Here is a 13,259-nt window from a genome sequence, read left to right as displayed (position 1 = left end):
ATATTATTTATAATTTATATATTTATTAATATTATTTAATATTATATACTATATATATTATACTATATAACTACCATGTAAAATTCTAAGTCAAAAGCTGAAATATAACAATAAAGTTTTTTGTAATTTCTTTCCTGCGTAGCACGAGATGGCACCTGCATACCACTGGTGGTATCCGCACCGCAGTTTGAGCATCCATGCTTTGTTTGCTTTGTGTCTGTTATTCTGTGATGATGGGTCACAGCAACTTTAGCAAGTATTGCGTGCTAACAGTGGACATGTTTGCTGTTGTTTGGGCACAGAAAACAACTCGGACTTCAGCGGCGACCCCTTAGAAGGAACCTCCATCTGGTTCTGGAACAACACCGATCTGGTGAGTCAGCTGGACAACATTCTGCGCTGGGATGAGCGGAGTGTACATTTTAAAGCGCATGCAGAGGCCGATAAAGCGCGTCCACTACATGATAAGGCTGTCCTTTGCTTCCTCCGCCCAGCCCATGAACGCCACGTGGTCGTCGCTCACTAGATCCGAGTGCTTGAAGTACAAGGGCGAGCTGGTGGGCAAGGCGTGCGACTTCGTCCCGGACATCACGCTCATGTCCTTCATCCTCTTCTTCGGCACCTATAGCTGCTCCATGGCGCTGAAGAAGTTCAAGTTCAGCCCCTTCTTCCCCACCACCGTGAGAACCCCGGGCGTCGTGGCGCCGCTACCGCCGTGTCATCCTCGCACAACCCGATCAATGTCTGTCTTCCCGCCTTGCAGGTCAGGAAACTCATCAGTGACTTCGCCATCATCCTGACGATTCTTATCTTCTGTGGCGTGGACGTGCTGGTCGGCGTGGACACGCCCAAACTCATCGTGCCAACTGAATTCAAGGTGATTTTCTTCAAGGAACACGCAAACACGTCTCAAGTTTGATATTCTGGTCATTCCTCCTTAGCCGACCAGCCCCCTGCGAGGCTGGTTCGTGCCCCCGTTCGGTGGGAATCCCTGGTGGGTGTACTTGGCCTCGGGCCTGCCCGCCCTGCTGGTCACCATCCTGATCTTCATGGACCAGCAGATCACAGCCGTCATCGTCAACAGGAAGGAGCACAAACTGAAGGCGAGTGAAGCGCGGACGTAAATAGATCTCTCCGCTCCTCTCATGACAGTGAGACATGTTTCACGGCCGTGAGGGAACTTGGCAAACGTTGGCTCCTGCTCTGGCGTGTCCATGCAATATGAGCTACATCGTGTTGGGACGAATCTGATGTACGCCAGCTCTCCTTCTGCGCTTATTTGCTCAGTGAGCTCCGATCGCAATGCCAACCAGTCCGTTAAAAACTCAAACAAACAAAAATGATATTAGAAAATACAATGACACGACAATGAAATTTACACAATGATATTAACATCAAATATCACTCATATGACTCTATATACTTCATATTTATATTCTTTAGAATTCTACATGAATTTATATAGTATATCATATATTATCTTATATATGTATGACTATATATACATTTTTATCATAATTTCTATTAATTATATTATGTATATAATTTAATATTGTTGTATGTTATATTCATTACCATATTATATCATATACATTTCCATTTATGTAGTATTTTTAATATTTATTTTCTTTGTATTATATTTTTTAATTTATTGTCTAAACATATTCATTCATTCATTCATTTTCTACCGCTTTTCCTCACAAGGGTCGCGGGGGGTGCTGGAGCCTATCCCAGCTGTCTTTGGGCGAGAGGCGGGGTACACCCTGGACTGGTGGCCAGCCAATCACAGGGCACATATAGACAAACAACCATTCACACTCACATTCATACCTATGGACAATTTGGAGTTGCCAATTAACCTAGCATGTTTTTGGAATGTGGGAGGAAACCGGAGTACCCGGAGAAAACCCTAAACATATTTATTATTAAAAATATTCACAAAATAATGTACTATTTTTATATGTAGATGTATATGGTGAAATATCAAATAAAAAATATAAATCCTTGTCTAATATAATAATATAAATTAATAATATAATCCAATTCATTTATTAAAATGTATAAATTATTTGAATTTCCAACTCATTGATTTTGGTCTTAGTGTATTTATTTATATACTTTATTTGGGTCAAATATGAAATCTAATATGAAGTAAAAATGGACTAGTACTACTGTACTGTATGATGAACAACGTAATTTCAATCGTGTTTCAATCACCCCAGATACCTGCCATGTAACAACAATAATAATGAATAAATCCCCTTTGACCTTCACTCTGAATGAGCTGTGACCTTGTGCGTGTGCCAGAAAGGGGCGGGCTACCACCTGGATCTGTTCTGGGTGGCGGTCCTCATGGTGGTGTGCTCCTTCATGGGTCTGCCGTGGTACGTGGCGGCCACCGTCATCTCCATCGCTCACATCGACAGCTTGAAGATGGAGACGGAGACGTCGGCTCCCGGGGAGCAGCCCAAGTTCCTGGGTGTCAGGTAAGGACGCGTCCCTGAACCTTAACACTTCATTCAATCAGTCATGATTCCTCAGTCATTTTCATTTTCATGATCAGTCATTTTCCTCCCTTTGGGGGTGTTTTTTTTTGCTCTCTGGTTTCATACGTGTTTGGCAGCAGTGCCGTCGTTGGGACAGCTGCAAGCTGAACTAACATAAACATCCACTTGGGACGTCCTGCAGAGGATGGAATGCAACCAAATAATTTGAGTCGGCTGCGTTACGATCGTGATGATTTATGATGATTCATAATCCATGCCGTGTACGTATGTGTGTCGTTGCAGAGAGCAGAGGGTGACGGGCGTGTGTGTGTTCATGCTCACTGGACTGTCTGTCTTCATGGCTCCCATTTTAAAGGTAAGAATGCACATTATGGTTGATTATGATTATTACGACTGTTGCATAACAACTTTGCTGCATAACAACTTTGGACACTCTACTAAATGAAATATCGCCATAATAAATACGCTTATATTTATTTGGGTACATTGTTTAAGGGAATTCAATACTAGAGATTGTATTTAATACCACTATTAATAAAAATACCAGCATATATATTTACAAATTCATGTAAAAAATAATGGAAATTACCAGTATATATACCAGTATTTTTAATAATCATAGTTTTTTTATTTTAATAAAAAAATGAAATCAATTATATACAAAACAATAAAAATATGTGTATAAAATAAAAAGTATTAACAAAAATATACAACAGAAATAATAAAAATATGAATTTGTATTGCTTTTATGAGTGATAATAATAGATATTGGTTTATTAGCGGTCATATTTGAATAAAATAGTAAAATAAATATATATGATATATATATAAAATATACTTTTTTAAAGTTATATGTATACTTTCAATACTTTTAAATCATACTTTTAATATTTTTAAAAGTATGAATCCATACCTGATTATTAATAACATAACTGTAGGCTGGACAAACGGTGAATGTGGGACATGAGTATATGTAATATTTCAGTTGCTTTAGTAATTCACATTTGAATAACAATAACAAATACAAATTAAATAATATACAAATGATTAATATACCGCTAATCGGGACGATATTAGCATAAAAATGTGATATAGGTAGATATCGGTATCATATTTTTTTCCCTGAATATGAAAGCAGATATTAAAAAAAGGAGATATGTCATGTTACACATTGGAAATTGAGAGTTGGATTGAGAGTTTTTGTCCAAAAAGCCAATATTGATAATATAACAAGTGAATAATAATAAAAAGTGACAGTAGTATATTTTGTACTGTTATGTTATGTAACATTACGTAATGTTGACATGAGTAAACGTGTACTGTATGTGTCAGTTCATCCCCATGCCGGTGCTGTATGGAGTCTTCCTCTACATGGGGGTGGCCTCTCTCAACGGAGTGCAGGTAGACGGTTCTTTATTGGGCGAATAGCATCGTCGCTGGATGACAACCCCCTCCTTGTTTGTAGTTCATGGATCGCCTCAAGCTGCTGTTGATGCCGGCCAAGCATCAACCCGACCTGATTTACCTGCGACACGTTCCCCTTAGGAAGGTGCACCTGTTCACCTTCATCCAGGTGCTCTGCCTGGCCCTGCTTTGGATCCTCAAGTCCACCGTGGCCGCCATCATCTTCCCCGTCATGGTACAGTGGGCCGTTACGAACCCATGCGTCGGCCGGTGGAGAACATCAAGTAAAAATGTTTTGCTGTCGGGCAGATCCTGGCGCTGGTGGCCGTGAGGAAGGCCATGGACTACATGTTCACGCAGCACGACCTCGGCTTCCTGGATGACGTCATCCCTGAGAAGGACAAGAAGAAGAAGGAGGACGAGAAGAAGAAGAAACGCAGCAGCATCGACAGCGACGCCGAGGATGTGAGTGTCACAGTGTTGTCTTTTTGTCCCCCCCGTGTCTCGCGGAGCAGGTTTGGATGGTCGGACACCGAGCTAGCCGGCTCGACCGCGTGACATCAGGTCAAGGTGTGGTCTGAGGACGTGTGTCTGGTCTCTCCAACAGTCAGACTATCCTTACAATGAGAATGTCCCCAGCATTAAAATCCCCATGGACATGATGGAACAGGAACCCTTCTTAGGTGACAAGGCCTCAGACCGTGAGTAGACCTCCAAGACCGGTGGCCACGCATGCTAACGACCGCTCGCTCTTCCTCCTCCTTCTTTTGATTGTCGCTCCTAACATCTGTTTTTCTTCTTTGCTTCAGTTTGCTTCTCCTTCACCTCACCTCAGCCTGAACATTCATTTTGCTACTTCCTTCATTGTTGCTATTTGCATGCTTTTACAGTGAAATTGTGGTGTGGTTTTCTTCATACGGAATTTCCCTCACTTCTTCGTGTGACGCCATTAGCTAACAACTGGAGTCATTGGGGGGTGGGGGGCAAAAACTGTGAGTTGTAACTTATTTTCTCCCACGTTTCAGCTGAAATAATACAAATAATAATTACAATTATTATAACAATGAATGTGAGTGGGAATGGTTGTTTGTCTGGGATAGGCTCCAGCACCCCCACGACCCTTGATAAGCGGTAGAAAATGAATGAATGAATTATAATCATTAAAAGCAGAATGCTACGACGGAGTATTTAGCGCCACATAAAAAAAAGAGATTTGAGAATAAAAAGTCTTTTTTGCTCTCATAAATTTACAACAGACTTTTGCAATTTTTTGAAAATTAGGCTTTGGAAAACATTACAATATTAACATCAATATGGAAGGCACATTTACAGAAAAAGTAGTCAAAAAAATTGTCATTTTACAAGAATGACGTCAAAATATTGAGAGAAAAAAGATGTCATCTAATGAGAAAAAGTAGCATTAAGTTGAAATTTCTTTTTAAAGTCGTAATATTACATTATGAACAAAACAACATATAAAGTTGTAATTTTTGGAAAATTATGTTGCTGAAAAAGTTGTAATATTATGGGAATATGAGAATCAAGTCAAAACATGAAGAAAAAAATTGGATGTAACCCAGAAAAAAATCAAATTTTTATAAGAATAAATATATAAAATTATGACAAAAAATATAATTTTGAAAAATCTTACTAAAGTCATAATATTATGAACAAAACAACATAAAGTTGTAATTTTTGGAAAATTATGTTGCTGAAAAAGTTGTAATATTATGGGAATAAAGTCCAAATAATATAGGAATGAGGTAATATTGTGAGAAAAAAATTTATACAAGAACATTTGTAGGAGAAATTTTGTAACAAATGAAAAAACCACCAATAATTTTATGAGAATAAAGTCAAAACATGAAGAAAAAAGTTGGATGCAACCCAGAGTCACATTTTTATAAGAAATATATATTATATAAAATTGCCCCCCAAAATTTATCATTTAGAAAAATCTTTTTAAAGTCGTAATATTACATTATAAACAAAACAGTTGTAATTTTTGGAAAATTATGTTGCTGAAAAAGTTCTAATATGGAATAAAGTCTAAATAATATGGGAAATATATGTATATATAGTAATATGGGAAAAAATATATACAAGACAATTTGTAATAAAAATTTTGTAACAAATGAAAAAACAACCCATAATTTTACGAGAATAAAGTCAAAACATGAAGAAAAAAAGTTGGATGCAATCCAGAAAAAAGTCACATTTTTACAAGAATTAAAATATATATCATATGAGAAAAAATATTTTACTAGCATAGAGTTGAAATATTAGGCACAAAATATATATTTTTAAAAAAGTCTATTATGAGAAACAAACTGTGGGCGACGAAGAGGTGGGAACCATCAATAGCGGAGTGATGGGCCGGCACTCAGCTATGGCGTGGGGGGTTAATTCCGCCTCGGAGTGGCGTGGTGGAAGGAGGTGCCCTCACCTTACTGCCATGTGATTCCTTTGCGGAGATCGGCCGAGACGTGCGTCGTGGTCGGGTAGTCTTGTCTATTGCGGGTCCCGGATACACCCACACCATGGGGATGAGCGTGCCATCCGGCCCCCAAACCATATCCTCCAGCTCCTCCGGGGTAAACACGGCTGATTCCTTCTCCATGGCCTTGAAGATCTGCGAGGTCCAGAAATCGCTCTCCGCGAGGTCGTCTTGTGGTGGTTTCATTCTGTCACGAATGGTCTTGGTAGCTTTGCGATGCGACCCCAGGATGCAGAGAGCAGGACCAAAAGTGCAGATAAAATGTTGAATTTAATGGCAGCAGCAGGATACAACAACTACCCAACCAAAGGCAAACCAAAGACAATGAAACCACAACCGAAAGAGCACACCTGAATTAAATAGGGAGTATGAAATTAGAGTCAGGTGCGTGAGATGAGCAAAGATCAGAAAACGGAAGGGAACAAGAAAGGAAGTGGACACAAAATAAGGGCATGGAAACCGGAACAGAGGCAAAGAGGAAACTAAAAAAGCTGTCACAAGGGGGTAACGCCCACATCGTTGGAAATTGTTGGAAATTTAGTTTGGGGGGAAAAAGTTCCAATATTTTGGGGATAAAGTCCAAATATTATTGCAAGGAATTACGTCAAGAAAAGCAAAAACATGGAGGAAAGATCAAAAAACTGTAGTTGAAATGAACCATACAACAAAGCTGGTAAGATGTTTGGACACCCCTGGGGGAGCTTGTGTATGTGTACCTAATAATATGACTTGTCAGTCCAATAATGAATATTAACATTAATTGTTTCACCTTCCATCCGCAGCGGAGAAGTCCGCTTCATTGCTTGAGCGACACACCTCGTGCTGAGCAGCTTCGCTACTACCAGGCCAACTGCTTGTCCAGGTGAGACACCCTCTATCATCTTGTGGGTGGGTGGATGAATATATATACTATAATATTGTAGATATACTATCATATGCAATACATACGTACAGTACATACATCTTTCCTGTCATATAGAAGATCTTTGATAAAACGAGGCAAGGATTCCAAAGTGCCCCCCCCCCCCCCCCCCCCCCCGCCCCCAAACCGCTGACGATGACCACAGCAGATTTGTGTGGGGGTGGGGGGGTCAGGGCTTCTTCTCGTTCCTCCTCCATCTGCTCGGTGCTCGAGAGGATTAAAGCTTGTGGTGGTGGAACGTGTGAAAGCAAGGCGGCGGCGGGTCACGAGACATCTGTGACGTCTTTGCACGTCAGGTTGTTTTTTTTTCGTTTTTATTTTACAGACACCTGCCAAAACTTCTTCTTCGTCACGTAGCACCTTTCTTTCGGCCACTTGCCTCGCTGGAGTCCGCTTCTGTCGGTCCGTGATGCCGGACGGAGCGTGACGATGTGACGTCACGGTGACATGACACCACTAATCCTGTCCCGCTAAGACACACCACCCAAATTGCTTTGTGCTCAGATGACCTCACGCACCCTCACACACAACAACAACACACCAAACAACAACACACAATTCAAGAAAACACTTGGGGACCGTGGAATAACCGCCGGGGTCTCCAGTTAGCACCAGCGGCTGTAGACAACCTCCTGATGTATTGTATTTTTTCTAATGAATTAAGTAGCTGCATTAGACATATCCAGCAGCTTTATCTACCTCTGCATGCGCTTTAAAACCTTCCTACTCCACTGTTGGCGTGAAACTCAGGCGTCTTAGACTTGCCCTACTGTTTACAATCAACTCATTAGCACTACACCTTGGTGCTGGCATATTATTATTATGATTATTATTAACATTGGTTCTGCCACTCTGTTGTGCAGTGTGCTTGTTGGTAAATGACCATGTGATCCTTTCCACTGCTGTTTTTAAAGATCTACTGCAAAATTGCTAGCCAAAGATCCTCTATGTGACAGGAGTGGTCTGCCATTTTTAATGATGGACTGCATAAACACTAGCCAAAGATCCTCTATGTGACAGGAGTGGTCTGTCATTTTTAATGATCTACTGCATAAACACTAGCCAAAGATCCTCTATGTGACAGGAGTGGTCTGTCATTTTTAATGATGGACTGCATAAACACTAGCCAAAGATCCTCTATGTGACAGGAGTGGTCTGTCATTTTTAATGATCTACTGCATAAACACTAGCCAAAGATCCTCTATGTGACAGGAGTGGTCTGCCATTTTTAATGATGGACTGCAAAAGCACTAGCCAAAGATCCTCTATGTGACAGGAGTGTTCTGTCATTTTTAATGATGGACTGCATAAACACTAGCCAAAGATCCTCTATGTGACAGGAGTGGTCTGTCATTTTTAATGATGGAATGCATAAACTCTAGCCAAAGATCCTCTATGAGACAGGAGTGGTCTGTCATTTTTAATGATGGACTGCATAAACACTAGCCAAAGATCCTCTATGTGACAGGAGTGGTCTGTCATTTTTAATGATGAACTTCATAAACACTAGCCAAAGATCCTCTATGTGACAGGAGTGGTCTGTCATTTTAATCTACTGCATAAATACTAGCCAAAGATCCTCTATGAGACGGGAGTGGTCTGTCATTTTTAATGATGGACTGCATAAACACTAGCCAAAGATCCTCTATGTGACAGGAGTGGTCTGTCATTTTTAATGATGGAATGCATAAACTCTAGCCAAAGATCCTGTATTTGACAGGAGTGGTCTGTCATTTCTAATGATGGACTGCATAAACACTAGCCAAAGATCCTCTATGTGACAGGAATGGTCTGTCATTTTTAATGATGGACTGCAAAAGCACTAGCAAAAGATCCTCTATGTGACAGGAGGGCATGTGGCCGTACCCCCCAAATAAGCGTTGTAGCAATACCAGTGTGTCCTTCCTGCTTTTTTCAAGACTTTGTGGGATTTCCTGCTGCATTCCAGCAAGAACCCCCCCGAGGTTGCCATCTTACGGCTTCTGTGTCCTGCTCGTCTTTCAGCCCTGAGATGAGTCCTCTGAAGCCTGTGCCTCAGATTAGAATCGACATGGACCCGGACGACGCTCATCCCTTCTACTGGAGGAGCCGAGGATCCGAAACGTCTCTGTAGGTCCGCCAAGTCACGTCGGCGGCCCCCCCCCCCGGGCTAATCCAGCGTGAGACCACTATATTTTCTTGTTGTTTTTTCAAGTCAAAAGTAAATCAAGCAAGCAACGCCGATGAACTCTTTTTCTTCTTCTACGCAAGTCAACTTCCAGCACCATTCCCTCCACGCATGGAGTCTTTTTATATCCACATCAGTAATCCTGCATCTCCACTTTCTACGCTCAAATCTTCGGAAGGTTTTTCCTGTAGCAGGAAAAAACACGCTACCTCTTTTAGCGCGACGTGTTCCATCCACTCGCCATGTTGTTGATAGCGAACACATTAACCCTTCATCCATGGGCAGGACGGTTTTCACTTTTGATTCGCTTCTAATCGGCTTCTGTTACTCGTTAAAATTCTATCAGACTTTTTGTTTGTTCTGAAAGAAGAAATGATTCTATTTTGGTTTGAGTGTGTGTGTGTGTGTACGTTTTTCTTACTTTCTATGATTTTTTGCCGCAGTACGTCTGATTTTCCTCACACTTTAGATGAAACAGGATGTTACCGAAGTGGCTTACAGATGGAAGCCCGTTCCTCCCGCTGAAAGAAATTAAATATCCCGATGGTAACTCAGAATTATGGGAGAAAAAAGTAGAAATGATGAGAAAAAAGGTCAAAATTAAGATAAAATGTCCAAATTGGGGCATAAAAAGTCATAAAAAGATTGGAAAGTCATAATTATAAAATAAAAAGTCAAAATGACAAGATAAAATGTCATAATAATGAAATGAAAGTTAAAATTATGAGATAAAAAGTCGTAACTCGGAGATGAAAAAGTCGAAATGACGACATAAAAAGTCATAATTACGAGACTGGAGAGTCGTAATTCTGAAATAAATTCACGAGATAAAAAAATAAAAATTACAAGATTAAAACTAATCATGAGATAAAAAGTTGAAATTAGTAATTATTAGTAAGAATTTAAATTATGGTGTAAAAAGCCACAATTAAAAATCAATCACTATGAAACAAAAATTGCAAATTACGGGATAAAAAGTCAAAGGTACGAGAAAAAAAAAATCTAAATGATGAGATAAAGTGAAAATTATGACATAAAAAAATCCCAAATGTGAGACTGGAAAGTCGTAGTTCTGAAATAATGAGTCAAAATTACGAGATAAAAGCTCATAATGCGACACAAAAAGTTGAAATTATTAATTGAAAAAAAACAAAATAAAAATAAAAAATAAAAATTACAAGATTAAAACTAATCACGAGATAAAAAGTTGAAATTAGTAAATTATTATTAGTAAGAATTGAAATTATGACATAAAAAGCCACAATTACAAGATAAAAATCAATCACTATGAAACAAAAAAAAAAACAAAAAGTGAAAATTATGACCCAATGTGAGACTGGAAAGTCGTAGTTCTGAAATAATAAGTTAAAATTCCGAGATAAAAGTTCATAATGATGACACAAAAAGTTGAAATTATTAAATGAAAAATCTAAATTAAACTCCGAGATAAGAAGGTGTATTTCATTCATTTTCTACCGCTTTTTCCTCACGAGGGTCGCGGGGGTGCTGGAGCCTATCCCAGCTGTCTTCGGGCGAGAGGCGGGGTACACCCTGGACTGGTCGCCAGCCAATCACAGGGCACATATAGACAAACAACCATTCACACTCACATTCATACCTATGGACAATTTGGAGTCACCAATTAACCTAGCATGTTTTTGGAATGTGGGAGGAAACCGGAGTACCCGGAGAAAACCCACGCATGCACGGGGAGAACATGCAAACTCCACACAGAGATGCCCAAGGGTGGAACCGAAGAAGGTGTATTTATGAGATTAAAATCTAAATGATGAGTCAAAATGATCACATAAAAAAATCATAATTATGAGACTGCAAAGTCATAATTCTGAAATAAATTCAGAGAAAAGTCCTAATTATGAGACTGGAAAGTCAGATTTATGAAATAAAAACTGAAAATGACGAGCTAAAAACTCATCATTATGACATAAAAAGTCTGAATTATGTGATAAAAATCAAAATGACGAGATAAAACCTGACACTGATGCCTTGGTCATATGGCCCTCGGCGCATCATTGGATATTTGATCTCATAATTACGACTTTCTATTTGTAATTTAGACTTTTGGGATATTTGATTCTTTCAGTGGCGGAAAGGGGCTTGCGTCCTCATTGGAGGCTCATTGGTATCCTAAAGGGTTTAAGAGCCGTACAGTTGAAATACTTGTCGTCAGATGCTTGAAATGGTTTTGACCATCATTATTATTGATCTGTTATCGGGTTTTCACCTCTTATAAAACATTTGATCAAAACAGTATTTTATTATATGTGGGAAAAAACACCGTTTTGTACTTCTAACCACCAAATTTAGGCCCAATTTTTTTTTTAATATCTAATTTCAGGGCGTCTCAATTACTCAAAAACACATCAATTGTAGTCCTTTTTCAACCCCCCTCCCTCAGCACAAATCTAGCTTATTATTAGATAATATTTGATTTTAGAGGCTTGGATAAATGAATGATTTCATCTGGTTAGCTTAGCATCAAGACCTGAAATGTTGCCAATTGCGTCAGTAAGATTTGCTGTACTTTCAAAGCGCTGCTAGCAGAGGTCGTGTTCCTCCCTGCTGCCCCGTTTCTCATCCACATGCTAAGCAAACATGCGGCTAACCTCATGACTGCCTCACTGTCCATAGAACGGCCAACAACATTTTGCCATTACGACTTCTCCGGAATGTCGGAAGCTGATTTTACGCCAACCTTGAACTCTCTCGTAAAGCAAAGTGCCCTCTGTTGCTAATTTAGGCAACGCTCTACCAGATTTCACTGATTTGACATCCCCAGGGGGACGCTAGAAAATTCCAGGGCTAATTTCAAGTTATAAAACTCCCAAAATATGACATCATAACAAAGTAGTTTTGGTACCTGTAAAGAGAAGCGTCCTGTGTCACTAATTTGGGCCACAATCTGACATCTCTGGAGCGACTGTAAACAATTAATTTTGTCATTAAACTCGCCAAATATCTAAACTGAATAACAGTGTAACACATAAACCTATTTTAAGTAACTTTGTCCTGTGCCTCTAATTTAGGCGACACTCTATACTCACTCTCCATGATAATACTGATTGATTTATAAGGTATTTTTTTGTCATGTAACTCTCCAAAAGGTCAAAAGTCGAAAAACAAAACTATAAAAACCTGTTGCTTTGTTTCCCATGAAGATAAGTGTCCTGTGCCTGTAGTTTTGGTGACACCAAAATGATCAGATGTTTCAGAATAATACAACTCTATCCCTGTAACTCCTGAAATGCAGTGACCCATGTCCCTAATTTAGGCGACACTCCAAACCAAAACCATAAAGGTAACATCTCCAGAGCGATACTAAACTATTTGACGGCTATCTTTTAGTCTCAAGTTACAAATATCAGATGTTTAAGATGACTTAAACATTGGTCCCCGTAAAAGAAAAGTGGCCTGCGTCCCTAATTTAGGCGACACTCTACCAAATGTCCTAAATATAACATCTCCAGAGCGACACTAAACTATTTGACGGCTATCTTTTGGTCTCAAATTACAAATATCAGATGTTTAAGATGACTTAAACATTGGTCCCCGTAAAAGAAAAGTGGCCTGTGTCTCTAATCTAGACGACACTCTACCAAATCTCAGAAATGTAACATCTCCAGAGCGACACTAAACTATTTGACGGCTATCTTTTAGTCTCAAGTTACAAATATCAGATGTTTAAGATGACTTAAACATTGGTCCCCGTAAAAGAAAAGTGGCCTGCGTCCCTAATTTAGG

General features: G+C 39.5%; 1 protein-coding gene across 5 annotated transcripts in view; it reads left to right on the top strand.

The window, feature by feature from the left end:
* slc4a4a (solute carrier family 4 member 4a) overlaps positions 1–13,259 on the top strand; it is a 57,180-nt gene extending 43,921 nt beyond the window's left edge. For 3 of the 5 annotated variants that reach the window (XM_058069742.1, XM_058069741.1, XM_058069740.1), the window contains 12 exons: positions 303–373; positions 495–680; positions 764–877; positions 942–1,103; positions 2,308–2,486; positions 2,790–2,862; positions 3,840–3,908; positions 3,973–4,146; positions 4,221–4,376; positions 4,519–4,612; positions 7,191–7,270; positions 9,335–13,259. In XM_058069742.1, coding sequence (XP_057925725.1) covers positions 303–373; positions 495–680; positions 764–877; positions 942–1,103; positions 2,308–2,486; positions 2,790–2,862; positions 3,840–3,908; positions 3,973–4,146; positions 4,221–4,376; positions 4,519–4,612; positions 7,191–7,234 — 1,322 coding nt within the window. In that variant the 3' untranslated portion in view covers positions 7,235–7,270; positions 9,335–13,259. The remainder of the gene's footprint in view (positions 1–302; positions 374–494; positions 681–763; positions 878–941; positions 1,104–2,307; positions 2,487–2,789; positions 2,863–3,839; positions 3,909–3,972; positions 4,147–4,220; positions 4,377–4,518; positions 4,613–7,190; positions 7,271–9,334) is intronic. The other 2 variants (XM_058069739.1, XM_058069743.1) reach the window with 1 other exon arrangement.

The sequence above is a fragment of the Doryrhamphus excisus genome, chromosome 4, assembly GCF_030265055.1.
Source record: "Doryrhamphus excisus isolate RoL2022-K1 chromosome 4, RoL_Dexc_1.0, whole genome shotgun sequence".
Lineage (NCBI taxonomy): Eukaryota > Metazoa > Chordata > Actinopteri > Syngnathiformes > Syngnathidae > Doryrhamphus > Doryrhamphus excisus.
This window is presented reverse-complemented; position numbering and strand designations above follow the sequence as displayed.